The sequence below is a fragment of the Haliotis rufescens genome, unplaced genomic scaffold, assembly GCF_023055435.1.
Source record: "Haliotis rufescens isolate VD_foot unplaced genomic scaffold, xgHalRufe1.0.p SCAF_50, whole genome shotgun sequence".
In the NCBI taxonomy this organism is placed as follows: domain Eukaryota; kingdom Metazoa; phylum Mollusca; class Gastropoda; order Lepetellida; family Haliotidae; genus Haliotis; species Haliotis rufescens.
The window spans coordinates 344,606-361,071 of NW_025964224.1; the positions used below are offsets into that span (position 1 = coordinate 344,606).

General features: G+C 45.8%; 2 protein-coding genes across 6 annotated transcripts in view; one reads left to right on the forward strand and one right to left on the reverse strand.

Annotated features, from left to right (window-relative positions):
- The window catches only part of LOC124151388 (P protein-like), a 71,234-nt gene that overhangs the window by 8,477 nt on the left and 46,291 nt on the right, over positions 1-16,466 (forward strand). Inside the window, exons 1-5 of one of the 5 annotated variants that reach the window (XM_048384693.1) lie at positions 284-365; positions 11,903-12,009; positions 12,942-13,184; positions 14,509-14,647; positions 15,866-15,938. In XM_048384693.1, coding sequence (XP_048240650.1) covers positions 12,979-13,184; positions 14,509-14,647; positions 15,866-15,938 — 418 coding nt within the window. In that variant the 5' untranslated portion in view covers positions 284-365; positions 11,903-12,009; positions 12,942-12,978. Of the gene's footprint in view, positions 1-283; positions 366-8,024; positions 8,095-11,902; positions 12,010-12,941; positions 13,185-14,508; positions 14,648-15,046; positions 15,088-15,865; positions 15,939-16,466 lie in introns of those variants that run through there. The other 4 variants (XM_048384690.1, XM_048384691.1, XM_048384692.1 and 1 more) reach the window with 4 other exon arrangements.
- On the reverse strand, positions 9,001-9,678 carry LOC125374020. Its single transcript, XM_048384711.1, has one exon. It carries the CDS (start codon positions 9,676-9,678, stop codon positions 9,001-9,003), a length of 678 nt encoding a protein of 225 aa, XP_048240668.1.

The window sequence follows — 16,466 nt, forward strand, 5'->3', positions numbered from 1 at the left end:
GCGTTATACATCAAACAAACAACGCCCACTCACTCTCTCACTCACTCATGCACTACTCACACTTGACTCACTAACTCACTCACATTTTACTCACACTTCAGTTTCTTACTCACTCTTCATTCGTTTGGTGTTGTGTAAAACGGTGATTCTGTAAAAGGATTTTTTTATCAGATCATCGCGACAGCACATGCAGGCATATTTATAAACATTCTGATCATGTGACCGGAGCGCTTGATTATCTTTAACACGCTTCCCATGTGACTTTCCCGACATCCCGCTCTAGGTGATAACAACTGTTATCACCACATGACGTAAACATCATTAGTTGCACCCTGTGGACGTACGAAAACATTCTTTGTCAAAAGGTAGGACTATTTTATGTATTTAATTGTAGTTGTTCTCACCGACAAGGCCTCAATAACAAAACAATTATATGTAAGTATCACTGTGTGTGTGTGTGTGTGTGTGCGTGTGTGCGTTTGTGTGTGTGTGTGTGTGTGTGTGTGTGTGTGTGTGTGTGTGTGTGTGTGTGTGTGTGTGTGAAATAGTCCGGACTAATGCCGATTTTATAGTGCTAGCCCACTGAGATACCATACCGCAGTTTAACATGAATATCCAACTCAGACACAGTATACTGACTCCGAGCCGTACAGCCCTTGTTTTATCCCCTTAATGCCGAGCATCAGACAGGGTAACAACAAGTATAATCTTTTAACGTCTTTTGGTATACCGCGGCCTGGGTTCGAACCCACGACCTTCCGCTATCAGGGCCGACGCTCTGTCCAGTAGACAACGGAGGCGGTCAAACATATGACAAAACTATGCATGAGTGCTATCAACCTGAAGACATGCCCATTCCTCTTTTTTACTGTATTCCGTACAAAGAGATGTATTGCTGGGGCCGTTAAATGTACTACCACAACCCTGTCTAAAAGATTAAACAAACCCATAGTCCTTAATAGGGGGCACGGGTGGCCCAGTCGTCTAAGGCGCCGCGATTCGCTGTGCAGAGTTGCGTCCCTTGGGCACGCCAGAAACCTATGATTGTGGGTTAGAACTAGGTTCGCCCTGATTATGTTTCTAGGTTTGTCAGCACCATACCCGTGCTCGTGGGTTTCACTGAAGTGGTAAACGTCTGATACCTGCATCACTTCGGGCTTTCCTCCCACATTAAGCTGACACGCCGTGATATAACTGGAATACTGTTAAAAGCGGCATTAAACCCAACTCACTCACTCACTCATAGTCCTTAATACAATCAAGGATTTACACAACTTAATTTATACAACTTTATAATCACAAAATGTATTATTACGATGAGGACTCTTGGAAACTCAAAGGATTTGCTTGAATTGTTGCACTTTCAGACCAGAAACAGGTTCAATGACTTCAACTTTCCAATAGTCAACTTTCCCCTCATGTCGAGCAATACTCGTGTATTCCACAACTTTTGAGGTAAAATGAGTATGCTCTTTCTTCGAAGATTCCAAAGAGCTCCATTCGACTCTTGGAGAAAGTTGTTTGATCAAGATTACAACATTCAAGGCCTCAGTAAAGCTGTGGAGAGCATATCCACATGTTTTTAACCAAGAGGACCGAAGTCTATGGTAATCTAATAGCTGTACATGTATAACTATATACGAGGGCTGGTCAAACAGTTCTAACCCTGATTAACTTTCAACTATGCGGCATAATAACAACGTGAACTAGTCAATGTAGTACACTGTTTGAGCAGTTCATTGCAAGTTTATTTGGTCTGTTGAAGCCGTTTGTATTTTAGAGACAGCCAGTTGAACGTGATAGGGGTCCAAATGGACACAGACATGGAAAAGAACGAGTACCGAGCAGTCATCAAGTTTTTTACTTTACTTCCCAGGAAATTCATGAGCGCATGTCACAAGTGTATGTTGATTAGTGCCACTGTTACACGTTGGGCAGCTATAATTAAGGCTTGTAGAAGAAGCCTTGGTGATGAACCTAGGTCTGGACGTCCCTCAACTTCCGTCAGTGAAGATTCAATCAAGGGGATGGAAACCCTTATACTGTTAGATAGACGTATTACCATTGCTGAATTTGATGGAAACACAGGTCTATGCCATGGATCCATTGAAACTATTATTCATGAACATTTGAGGATAAATAAGATATCTGCTCGTTTCTAAATTCTGATCTTTAGCAAAACAGAAATGACATTGCAAGATAAAATGTAGAGCTAATTGAGGAGGATTTCGTCAAATTCAAAAAGAGATTAGTAACGAGTGATAAAACATGGGTCTACCACTATGATCCGGATTCAAAAAAACGTCAATCAATGGAATGGCTCCATTTAACTTCTCCGTCACCAAAGAAATACACGTCTTCAAGATCAGTGAAGAAAGTCACGACCAGTGTATTCTGGGATGCAGAGGGTGTGATCCTTGATGATTACTAAGAAAGTCAAAAGACGATTACCAGTGCCTACTATGCTGATTTGCTTCATCGCCTAAGAGATTCTATCAAAGAAATGCGGCGAGGAATGCTGACTGCTGGAGTTCTACTATTTCCCACACCTCTCGACTTGCAAAGGCTGCCGTGCGACAATGTTGGCTCGAAGAGCTTCCTCACCCTCCATACTCGCCAGACCTGGCAGCAAGTGATTTCCACCTGTTTCCTAAACTGAAAGAACACATTCGTGGAAAGCGCTATGACGACATAGATAACCCAAAAGCTACCCTGAGTGGGATTTCAGGGTGGCTTCTGCAAAACTTCTTCCTGGCTGGAATTAAAAAAGATTCACTTTCGGTATGAGAAGTGTATTTAAAAGCATGGATATTATGTTGAAAAAATAAACAAAAACACTTTCACAATTGTTGGTTTTCTTTGTTCGGCTTAGAACTGTTTGACCAGCCCTCGTATTCAGTTTCACTGATGTGAGCTAGTGAAAGCAAGTCAGTTTCACTTTCAGTATATGTATGACGTCACTCATATTCATACAGGGTATTAGATCAGTATGAGTAGGTCCTTCTGATTTAGTAATCATCGGGTGTTTTCCAAATATAAGTGAGGGGGAAATATACAAAGTCTGACACAAGTTTCATAAAAATTATATTTAATTCGCTCACGGATGTTTAATCTCCTTATCACCTACACTTTATCATCAGCTGTTGTGAGTTTCCTCAATGTGTCACAATGATTTAACATGACCGATATAAACATGCCGAGAGCAACGTCAGTATTACGCCAACAATGATGGGCTGTGACGTCTGTATTACGTCAACAATGATGGGCTGAGGCGTTTGTATTACGCCAACAGTGATGGGCTGTGACGTCTGTATTACGCCAACAATGATGGGCTGTGACGTCTGTATTACGTCAACCGTGATGGGCTGTGACGTCTGTATTACGTCAACAGTGATGGGCTGTGACGTCTGTATTACGTCAACAGTGATGGGCTGTGACGTCTGTATTACGCCAACAATGATGGGCTGTGGCCTCTGTATTACGCCAACAATGATGGGCTGTGACGTCTGTATTACGTCAACAATGATGGGCTTTGAAGTCTGTATTACGCCAACAATGATAGGTTGTGACGTCTGTATTACGCCAACAATGATAGGTTGTGACGTCTGTATTACGCCAACAATGATGGGCTGTTGCGTCAGTATTACGTCAACAATGATGGGCTGTGACGTCTGTATTACGCCAACAATGATGGGCTGTGACGTCTGTATTACGCCAACAATGATGGGCTGTGACGTCAGTATTACGTCAACAATGATAGGTTGTGGCGTCAGTATTATGTCAACAATGATGGCCTGTGACGTCTGTATTGCATAAACAATGATGGGCTGTGATGTCTGTATTACGCCAACTGTGATGGGCTGTGACGTCTGTATTACGTCAACAATGATGGGCTTTGAAGTCTGTATTACGCCAACAATGACGGGCTGTGACGTCTGTATTACGCCAACAATGATGGGCTGTGACGTCTGTATTGCATAAACAATGATGGGCTGTGACGTCTGTATTACGTCAACAATGATGGGCTGTGTCGTCTGTATTGCATAAACAATGATGGGCTGTTGAAGTCTGTATTGCATAAACAATGATGGGCTGTGACGTCTGTAGTACGCCAACAATGATGGGCTGTGACGTCTGTATTACACCAACAATGATGGGCTGTGATTTCTGTATTAAGTTATAATCATTATAATCATTATAATGATATGAAATTAACTAGGTATCGATTATATAAACTGAGGGGCAAAAGAAACGCCACCAAATAAATAATGGTCGTCGGTTTTCAACAAATTTGCCAAACAGGACGAAAACAGTTGGGAACACATAGCTGGAATGCAACTTCCCTATTCTCTGTGAACATGTGCACGTGCTTCACGTGATGCTAGAAAAGGGAATTTAATAACTAAAAAATGGAAAATGTGCACAAACTTACCAGTATGAAATTCTGGTATAAAACATGAGCAGGATTGTAATCTCTCGTCACACGAAACCGTTTAAAACAACGAACATGCCTCGACTAACCGCAGAGCAGAGGGAGAGAGCCATCGGTATGGTGCAAATGGGAGCGACGCAGGAGCACGTTGCCAGGATCATGGGCTGCTTTAAGTGCACCATCGCCAGACTTGTCACACGTCACAGGCAAACTGGCAGTACTGCAGACAGGCCGAGGAGTGGAAGACCCAAGGTCACGACCCCAGAGGAAGACCGGTATTTACGGGTGCTTCACTTATATTTCTAAATGTGACGTCATCATCCGAAAATAACCTTGGACATCCAGTATGCATAAGTAACGTTGCTAGACGGCTCCGCCTGTATGGTCTCCGTGCCTATCGACCTTGCATGACGTTAACGTTTCTACACCGACGTCACCGACTGTACAGCAGTGGCAGCAGAGAACGAGTGGTTTTTTTCAGCGACGAGAGTAGGTGCCAGCTCTTCAAGTCTGATGGGCGGGTTCAAATCTACCTCCGACGTGGTAACCGGACGGCACGTTGTTGCGTCCAAGAAGTGGAGCCTTATGAAGGTGGTATAGTGTCATGGTCTGGGGTGACATCTGCGGGGACCAGAAGACAGATCTGGACATCATCGACGGAAATCTCACTGCACGTCGTTACATTGGTGAGGTTTTGCGGCCTGTAGTACTGCCTTTTCTGCAACGAGGCCCACGGATGCTGTTTCAGCAGGACAACGCCACCCCTCACACAGCTCGAATCACTAGCGAATTTCTGAACGCCAACAAGGTGTCCGTATTACAGTGGCCAGCCAGATCACCGGACCTGTCGCCCATAGAGTACCTCTGGGACCAACTTGGACGCAGGATTCGGAAACGTCAACAGCCGCCATTGACGAGGGATGACTTGGCAATTGCCCTGCAGGAAGAATGGCGTAGGATCCCTAATCAAGATGTCAGGAGACTTGTGTACTCAGTTCGACGTCGTGTTAGAGCCTGCATCGTTGCTGGAAGGGGTCACATCTGATACTGAGCCACGTGTGTAGCACGGGACTTTAAAAGAGATCGACGTCGATTCTGTGGGTGTGTTCGAATACTGGACAGTGCACCCAGCATGATAAACGTGTCTGCAGAACTTTAAGTACGTGGTTTTTTATCTTGTCATTTTCAAATACCGTTTTTGAATAATTGTTTTTTTATAATAAACATCAACTGTTACTAAATTTTGCGTCTGTTTTGTTTTAGACCAGAAAATTATTTGGTGGCGTTTCTTTTGCTCGCTAGTTTATGTACTCTGTAGGCAGGAATTATGCAATTCCAATTGTTGCTTATAATAGTCTCGAATCAATAAATGCAGTTTTGTTGATGAATTTAAATCCCTGTTTGATGGTCTACGCGTTGTTTGACCTTTCTTGTCGTTTTACATGAATAAATAGAACCGATACTTTGGCACCTTGTCAACCCGCCACAGTTGTGTGGCTGTTGGACCGCCTCCGTGGTATAGTGGTAGAGCGTCCGCCCGGAGAGCGGAAGGTCCGGTGTTCGATCCCCGGCCGCGTCATACCAAAAGACGTTAAAAGATGGTACTTGTTGTTACTCTGTCTGGCGCTCGGCATTAAGGGGTTAAAACAAGGACTGGTCGGCTCGGCGTCAGTATACTGTGTCTGAGTAGGGGTATTCATTTTAAACTAAACATGGTATCTCAGTGAGCTAGCACTATAAATCGGCATCCGGACTAGTACAAGCAGCCACACAAACACAGACACGTACATTCACGTCGCTATATAAGTGCAATAATCTTGGACGCGATGTTAAACCCAATTTCATCTGACCACCTCACACATGGCTGTTGTGGTTTACATATCGTGGCAGACATTATGTATAATGTCACATGGTTGCCACAAATAAAGTAGTCCCGGTTGACGCAGATCACTCCAACCAAAAGTGATATGGGTAGATTGTGAATCTGAAAACGTAAATGGATATAAGTCTCATGCTACATCTAGACTCGGTTATTATTTTGTCTTTTTGAAAAAAATTAATAAATTGGGACAAATTTCAATTATTATTCTCTCAAATTGTCTCCGTAAATAAAGGCACAGAAAGCATGTTCAATGAGTATAGATATGGAGAACTCGCTTTTGTGGCCATTGTAAGTTGACATATTCGTGACTGGTTAGCATTTAAACTTAATGGTTGCTACCTCCTTTGAGAGGCTTTTAGAAGTTGGAGTACTAAGTAAGGATAAGACTTATGGATGAACAACTTCTTTATTACAAAAATTACTTTTTTTATAACGGTGTAAGAACCTACACGGAAACGTTGCTCCTAATTGTAATAAAGAAGTTGTTCATCCATAAATCTTATCCTTACTTAATGATTGCTATTCTCCCTGATCGATATCAGACATACATGTGCTACATTGTGAGAGGATGTCAGGGACATTTAGCCTTTAGTACAGGGAGATATTTGCTTCTATCGTGGCGAATTCTAAAATAGCAAACATGTATGACATAGTTAGACGACCCGTGAAGATTCGGGGTGGAATAGGTCTTCAGCAACCAATGCTTGCCGTAACAGGCGACTATGCTTGTCGTAAAAGGCGACTAACGGGATCGGGTGGTCAGGCTCGCTGACTTGGTTAATGCATGTCATCGTATCCCAATTGTGTAGATCGATGCTCATGATGTCAATCACTGGATTGTCTGGTCCAGACTCGATTATTTACAGACCGCCGTCATATAGCTGGAATATTACTGAGTGTGGCCATCAAATCAAATATAATCAGACAACAATCGATCGGACATACTTCTCCAGTCAGTTTTCAAGTCGTGTGAAGAATTCGGTATCCAACATTCTGTATTTGAACATCGTCATCGTCGTCGTCATCATCATCACCATCACCATCATCATCATCGTCGTCGTCGTCGTCGTCGTCATTATCGTCTTCGTTACCACCACCACCATCATGGTCATCATCGTCGTCGTCAACGTCGTCATCGTCGTCGTCATCATTATCGTCGTCGTCACCACCACCATCATCATCATCATCACCACCACCAACACCAACACATCATCATCATCTTCGTCGTTGTTGTTATTATTGTTTACAGATTAAAATAAACATGCAGTAAAGAGGGTTTCCCCAACCCTATTTTGGAAAATAATGTACACACAAATGTTTGCTGAGACGGTCAGCTCAATATGTCCTCACAAGCTGATAACGAACAATTCCCATACTCTCCCTATCTCGCCCTACCTCGTGCCGACTCCCTGTTTCTGTCAGGACACGTCTCACCCCGTTGTCAGCAGCCACAGCTCCAGGGCATTGTTCCCCCTTCATGTCGTCCCCCAACCCCATCCTTGATGTCGTGACCCCCCTGTCCCTGATCGAGCCCTTATCGCCTGACACAGCGCTGTTAACAGCCATGCATCAGTGTAGGTTGTGCTCAGACCTATAACTCGCCCTGATGAACAATTGAGATCTTTAGACTTTATTAAGTGTCACTACAATGCTGATATATCTATAATCTATTGTGAAAGGGGTGATATTATATTATGGATTTTCAAATTCATTCAGAAAGAATTTTCAGGGTAATCAAGTTGTAAAAGGGGCCCTCTCTCACCTGCGGACCGTAAATCAGGTGAGATAAAGTCGGTAGTTCTGGTAAAGTTCAAAATCTTTTTTTAATGCAAAAAGAAGTGGATGGGGCACTATGTGTGCAGGTGTACACGGGTTTAGATAACGTCCACACTGCTATCATTAGGCTTCGTCGTTGTTTGTAAAATTACCGTATCATAATGTGACTGATATCGATTAACACAAAGATGTCAGTAGGAAAACCTTATATTGCCACCCTGGTACCATAATTACATATTTTGTAACTAAAAAATCCTCTTTAATTCAATTATTTGTTTATTTTTTCGAAATTTCACATTTTTTCGTTACTTCCATCAGATTTTCTTAAGTTCGATTATTTTCTTGTTATTTTAATTTTATTGTTAGAAAGTGGAAATTTCAATTAATTTCTCGTTAATTTTTTTGTATTCGATTGGTTTCTCGTTACTTATATTTTTCTCTCGAAACTTCAATTATTTTATCGTATTTTCAGCTTTAGCTGAAAAGCTCGAAATTTCGAGAAAATAATCGAAACAACGAGAAAAAACTTGAAATGTCGAGAAAAAAGATAAAATAATTGAAATACGAGAAATATACCCGAAATTTAAATAAATAGAATTAAGCTATCAAAGAGGTAATATTTAAATTTAAGCTTTCGTAGGTCAGTGTAGGTCTTGCCGCCCATTCTTACCCAGGTAGAGGCACTGGATCCCATGTGCCTGTGTTTAAAACACCCGAGTCTCTTCATCTACTCCGTGGGTCAGTTTATACACTCCGTGTGTCTCTTCATCCACTTCGTGCGTCTCTTCATCCACTCGGTGTGTCTCTACTCCCACTCCTTGTGTCTTTTCATCGACTCCCCGTGTCTCTTCATCCACTCCGTGTGTCTCTTCATCCACTCCGTGTGTCTCTTCATCCACTCGGTGTGTCTCTACTCCCACTCCGTGTGTCTCTTCATCCACTCCGTGTGTCTCTTCATCGACTCCCCGTGTCTCTTCATCCACTCCGTGTGTCTCTTCATTGACTCCCCGTGTCTCTTCATCCACTCCGTGTGTCTCTTCATCCACTCCGTGTGTCTCTTCATCGACTCCCCTTGTCTCTTCATCCACTCCTTGTGTCTTTTCATCGACTCCGTGTGTCTCTTCATCCACTCGGTGTGTCTCTTCTCCCACTCCGTGTGTCTCTTCATCCACTCCGTGTGTCTCTTCATCGACTCCCCGTGTCTCTTCATCCACTCCGTGTGTCTCTTCATTGACTCCCCGTGTCTCTTCATCCACTCCGTGTGTCTCTTCATCCACTCCGTGTGTCTCTTCATCGACTCCCCTTCTCTCTTCATCCACTCCTTGTGTCTTTTCATCGACTCCCCGTGTCTCTTCATCCACTCCGTGTGTCTCTTCATCGACTCCCCGTGTCTCTTCATCCACTCCGTGTGTCTCTTCATTGACTCCCCGTGTCTCTTCATCCACTCCATGTGTCTCTTCATCCACTCCGTGTGTGTCTCTACATTCACTCCATGTGTCTCTTCGTCAACTTCGTATGTCTCCATCCACTTGGGGTGTTTCTTCATCCACTTCGTGTGTCTCTTCATCCACTCCGTGTGTCTCTTCATCCACTCCGTGTAAGTCTCTTCATCCACTCCGTGTGTCTCTTCATCAACTCCGTGTGTGTCTCTTCATCAACTTCGTGTGTCTCCTCATCCACTCGGTGTGTCTCTACTCCCACTCCGTGTGTCTCTTCATCTACCTCGTGTGTCTCTTCATCCACTCCGTGTGTCTCTTCATCCACTCCTTGTGTCTCTTCATCGACTCCGTGTGTCTCTTCATCTACTCCCCGTGTCTCTTCATCCGCTCTATGTGTCTCTTCATCCACTCCGTGTGTCTCTTCATCCACTCCGTGTGTCTCTTCATCCACTCCGTGTGTCTCTTCATCCCATCCATGTGTCTCTTCATCCACTCCATGTGTCTCTTCATCCACTCCATGTGTCTCTTCATCCACTCCATGTGTCTCTTCATCCCATCCATGTGTCTCTTCATCCACTCCATGTGTCTCTTCCTCCACTCCATGTGTCTCTTCATCCGCTCCATGTGTCTCTTCATCCGCTCCATGTGTCTCTTCATCCATTCCGTGTCTCTTCATCCCATCCATGTGTCTCTTCATCCACTCCGTGTGTCTCTTCATCCACTCCGTGTGTCTCTTTATCCACTCCATGTGTCTCTTCATCCATTCCGTGTGTCTCTTCTTCTGCTCCGTGTGTCTCTTCATCCACTCCATGAGTCTCTTCATCCACTCCGTGTGTCTCTTCATTGACTCCCCGTGTCTCTTCATCCACTCGGTGTGTCTCTTCATCCACTCCGTGTGTCTCTTCATCCACTCCGTGTGTCTCTTCATCCACTCGGTGTGTCTCTTCATCCACTCCGTGTGTCTCTTCATCCACTCCATGTGTCTCTTCATCCCATCCATGTGTCTCTTCATCTACTCCATGTGTCTCTTCATCCACTCGGTGTGTCTCTTCATCCACTCCGTGTGTTTCTTCATCCACTCCGTGTGTCTCTTCATCCACTCGGTGTGTCTCTTCATCCACTCCTCGTGTCTCTTCATCCACTGCGTGTGTCTCTTCATCCCATCCATGTGTCTCTTCATCCACTCGGGGTGTCCCTTCATCCACTCCGTGTGTCTCTTCATCCACTTCATGTGTCTCTCCATCCACTTCATGTGTCTCTCCATCCACTTCATGTGTCTCTTCATCCACTCCTTGTGTCTCCTGATCCACTTTGTGTGTCTCTTCATCCACTCCGTGTGTCTCTTCATCCACTTCATGTGTCTCTACTCCCACTCCGTGTGTCTCTTCGTCCACTTCATGTGTCTCTCCATCCACTTCATGTGTCTCTTCATCCACTCCGTGTGTCTCTTCATCCACTTCATGTGTCTCTACTCCCACTCCGTGTGTCTCTTCATCCACTCCGTGTGTCTCTTCATCTGCTCGTGTGTCTCTTCATCCACTCCGTGTGTCTCTTCATCCCACTTCATGTGTCTCTACTCCCACTCCGTGTGTCTCTTCATCTGCTCCGTGTGTCTCTTCATCCACTTCATGTGTCTCTACTCCCACTCCGTGTGTCTCTTCATCCACTCCATGTGTCTCTTCATCTACCTCGTGTGTCTCTTCATCCACTCCATGTGTCTCTTCATCCACTCGGTGTGTCTCTTCATCCACTCCGTGTGTCTCTTCATCCACTCGGTGTGTCTTTTCATCCACTCGGTGTGTCTCTTCATCCACTCGGTGTGTCTCTTCATCCACTCGGTGTGTCTCTTCATCCACTCCGTATGTGTCTTTTCATCCACTCCGTATGTGTCTCTTCATCCACTCCGTTCATGTCTCTTCATCCACTCCGTGTGTCTCTTCATCCACTCCGCGTGTCTCTTCATCCCATCCATGTGTCTCTTCATCCACTCCGTGTGTCTCTTCATCCACTCGGTGTGTCTCTTCATTTGCTCCGTGTGTCTCTCCATCCACTTCATGTGTCTCTTCATCCACTCGGTGTGTCTCTTCATCCACACCGTGTGTCTCTTCATCCACTCCATGTGTCTCTTCATCCCATCCATGTGTCTCTTCATCTGCTCCGTGTGTCTCTTCATCCACTCGGTGTGTCTCTTCATCCCATCCATGTGTCTCTTCATCTGCTCCGTGTGTCTCTTCATCTGCTCGTGTGTCTCTTCATCCACTTCGTGTAAGTCTCTTCATCCACTCCATATTGCCAAAACTCTCTTTTCGCATCCTAAACTGATGTTGACGAAATGCCGGAAAGTTGACTAATTCGAACTTCTTTTCGTAACAGACAACGAGGAGTGATACGCTCAGCCGAAAGAAGATACACGACAGTCAGTTTTCTGTCTCATGTAAGTTGGAAGACTGACCTCTGTCCCACCTCAAGGTCAGATCAAGGTGAGCGACTGACGTCTGCGTTAACCCGGAGGTTTGGTACACTGGTGGTTGCCTCGTCACGCTGAAGACCCGGGTTCTCCACATGGTGTCTCCCTCCAAGATATTGCTGGAATATTGCTTAGCGCAGCGTAAAACCACTATCTTAATCCACCAGTCTCTGTTGTGTAAATCTTACATCTGTAATGAAACCCCTTGAATCGTTTAGCTAATGGCCTGAAACAGTAAAATTAGGCCTCCTCCCTGTGTCTGTGCATTTGTTAGGCCGCTATGATGGCCTTGGTGTTATACTGCTAGATGTAAAATCTAATGATAATGACAGGATACATACTTACACTATCTCACTCACTCACTCACTCACTCGCACACGTACACACACACGCACGCAAACGTACACACACGAGTACGCACGCACACACACATGTAGGTACAAATGTACGCACACACAAACATGCACGCGCACACCAACGTACGCACAGACACACATACGAAAACATGTATGCACACACACACGTACATGCACACGAGTACGTACACACACGCACACATGTACACACACGCCTGTACACACATGTGTACGGAACAAACACATGTACGCACAATTGGACACAGTCACGCACGTACGCACGCGCGCACTCACACACACACACACACACACACACACACACACACACACATGTACACACACGCACTTAAACGCACATGTACACACACACACACACATGTACACACACACACACGCGCGCGCGCGCACGCACGCACGCACACACACACGCACACACACACACACACACACACACACACACACACACACTCACTTCCCTCCTCCGTGACATTGCTGGAATAGTGCTAATGCGGCTTGAAAATATTTGACTAATGTATTTCACTGTTGACTCCCTGGGGAGTATACACACTGATATCTATTCTTGTTCCAGGATCCGATGAGCTCGCACCAGCCCCAACGACCACGTCATGCCTCGCATCACGCGCTCTGCTAGCACCGGCGGGATCAGAATCAACCCTCACGTGACGTTCCGAAGCAGGTCGTCGCAAGACAATGTGTCGTCAGCAGTGTTGGTACAGAAGGGGAACCTGACGCCGCAGTCCTCGGCTGAGGTTTCGATGTCAGAGTCGTCGCCACTTCTGTCCGATTCGGTGACGATATCCCTGGGGAACGGGTACGTGTCAGATATCGCTGGGGAATGGGTACGTGTCAGATATCGCTGGAGAATGGGTACGTGTCAGATATCGCTGGAGAATGGGTACGTGTCAGTTATATCGCTGGGGAATGGGTACGTGTCAGATATCGCTGGAGAATGGGTACGTGTCAGATATCGCTGGGGAATGGGTACGTGTCAGATATCGCTGGGGAATGGGTACGTGTCAGATATCGCTGAGACTGGGTGCATGTCCAATATCGCCGGAGAGCTTGAACATTTTAGATATCGCTGGGGAATGGGTACGTGTCAGATATCGCTGGGGAATGGGTACGTGTCAGATATCACTGAGACCAGGTGCATGTCCAATATCGCCGGGGAACCTGAACATTTTAGATATCGCTGGGGAATGGGTACGTGTCAGATATCGCCGGAGAATGGGTACGTGTCAGATATCGCTGGGGAATGGGTACGTGTCAGATATCGCTGGGGAATGGGTACGTGTCAGATATCACTGAGACCAGGTGCATGTCCAATATCGCCGGGGAACCTGAACATTTTAGATATCGCTGGGGAACGGTTTCGTCTCATATATTGCTGGGAACGGGGTATATGTCAAATATCGCTGGGGAATGGGAAAATTTCAGATATCGCTGGGGAATGGGTACGTGTGGGATATCGCAGGGATCGGGGTACATGTCAAATATCGCAGGGGAATGGGTACATAGACTGATACATGTGTAGACGGGAACTGATTTACAAACAACCTAGATTTGCTGAATGGCTTGGGGAAGGGCGGCGTCCCCGGACCAGTGACCATCTGGGACAATCAAGACATGTTCACGGTTTCATTCTTTCATGTCACAGTCTTCTACATCACGAAATGTGAAAAGAAATAATCTTGGATGACATTTTAAATGACACTCATTCTGAAGCCCAATGTATAATGTGTTTTTTTTGTTGGTTAACGCCGCACTCAGCAATATTCCAGCTATATGACGGCGGTCTGTTAATAATCGAGTCTGGACCAGACAATCCAGTGATTGACATCGTGAGCATCGATCCACACAACTGGGATAAGATGACATGCATCAGCCAAGTCAGCGAGCCTGACCACCCGATCCCGTTAGTCGCCTCTTACGACAAGCATAGTCGCCATTTACGGCAAGCATGGGTTGCTGAATTCTACCCCGGATCTTCACGAAAAAACCCAATGTATGAAGTAGAAAGCGGCTGGGGTAGGGATGAAAAAGGGTGGACTACATATAGAAAATCGGCTGAACTGGTAGAAATAATATTGGCCAATACATCGGCTCTTTATTAATGACCTATGCAATCCTGACAGGGCTCTGAAGAAGTCGGAGAAAGTGCTGGAGGAAGACCTTGACGACGACGTCTTCACGTCTTCAACGACGTGCACGAAGAAGGTCGTCTTCCATCACATCAAGGTTGCCGTCATCCTTCTCCTGACTCTGGTGTGCAGTGTGAGTATAGACCAGACACCAGGTGTTCATCCTTCTCCTGACTCTGGTGTGCAGCGTGAGTATAGACCAGACACCGGGTGTTCATCCTTCTCCTGACTCTGGTGTGCAGTGTGAGTATAGACCAGACACCGGGTGTTCATCCTTCTCCTGACTCTGGTGTGCAGTGTGAGTATAGACCAGACACCAGGTGTTCATCCTTCTCCTGACTCTGGTGTGCAGCGTGAGTATAGACCAGACACCGGGTGTTCATCCTTCTCCTGACTCTGGTGTGCAGTGTGAGTATAGACCAGACACCGGGTGCTCGTCCTTCTCCCGACTCTGGTCTGCAGTGTGAGTATAGACCAGACACCGGGTGTTCGTCCTTCTCCTGACTCTGGTGTGCAGTGTGAGTATAGACCAGACACCGGGTGTTCATCCTTCTCCTGACTCTGGTGTGCAGTGTGAGTATAGACCAGACACCGGGTGTTCATCCTTCTCCTGACTCTGGTTTGCAGTGTGAGTATAGACCAGAGACCGGGTGTTCATCCTTCTCCTGACTCTAGTCTGCAGTGTGAGTATAGACCAGACACCGGGTGTTCATCCTTCTCCTGACTCTGGTTTGCAGTGTGAGTATAGACCAGACACCGGGTGTTCATCCTTCTCCTGACTCTGGTTTGCAGTGTGAGTATAGACCAGACACCGGGTGTTCATCGTTCTCCTGACTCTGGTGTGCAGTGGGAGTATAGACCAGACACCGGGTGTTAAAATGTCTCCACCTAGATGATCCCAGCACCATGTCTGAGGTCAGTGGGTAAGATGGGTTTAACGCCGCTTTGGGCATTAGGTCAGTTGTATCAGGGCGTGGCAGATTCCCATGGGAAGCTCCTATGGGCAGGGGGGGTGACCTTGACAAACGTGGAACAAGATCAGGCCAAACCAAGCCCGATGATAAGTTTCTGGCACGCCTAAGAGTGGAATTCTGCGCAGTGACTTCCGGTATGGAGAGCTAATAGCTAAATCGTTATAAGCAGCTTCAATGTGAGGTTTGACACCTTGGCATGGGAGGAAGGCCCAATGTATGGTGGTAAGAAACCATTATCAAGGTGAATCGGGATTCGAAATCACAACGATACGATCCTGGCACGCCTCGGGGACGCAGCTCTACACAGCACGGCGCTTTATACACCAACACCCCACTCCACGTTAGAACTACAATGGAATGTCCTTGGTCTGTTACAGTTCTACATCGTCCTGAACATCGAGGTGGAGGAGGAGTGGCGCCAGTTTAGTGTGGAACCGCTACAGCACACAGGTAAACCTTACATGGCATCTTGCTATACCTGCATCCTTACATGGCATCTTGCTATACCAGCTTCCTTACATGGCATCTTGCTATACCAGCATCCTTACATGACATCTTGCAATACCAGCATCCTTACATGACATCTTGCTATACCTGCATCCTTACATGGCAAATTGCTATACCAGCATCCTTACATGACATCTTGCTATACCAGCATCCTTACATGACATCTTGCTATACCAGCATCCTTACATGGCATCTTGCTATACCAGCATGCTTACATGACATCTTGCTATACCAGCATCCTTACATGGCATCTTGCTATACCAGCATCCTTACATGGCAAATTGCTATACCAGCATCATAACATGACATCTTGCTATACAAGCATGCCCTACATGGCATCTTGCTATACCTGCCTCCTTACATCGCATCTTGCTATACCATCATCCTTACATGACATCTTGCTATACCAGCATCCTTACATGACATCTTGCTATACAAGCATGCCCTACATGGCATCTTGCTATACCTCTA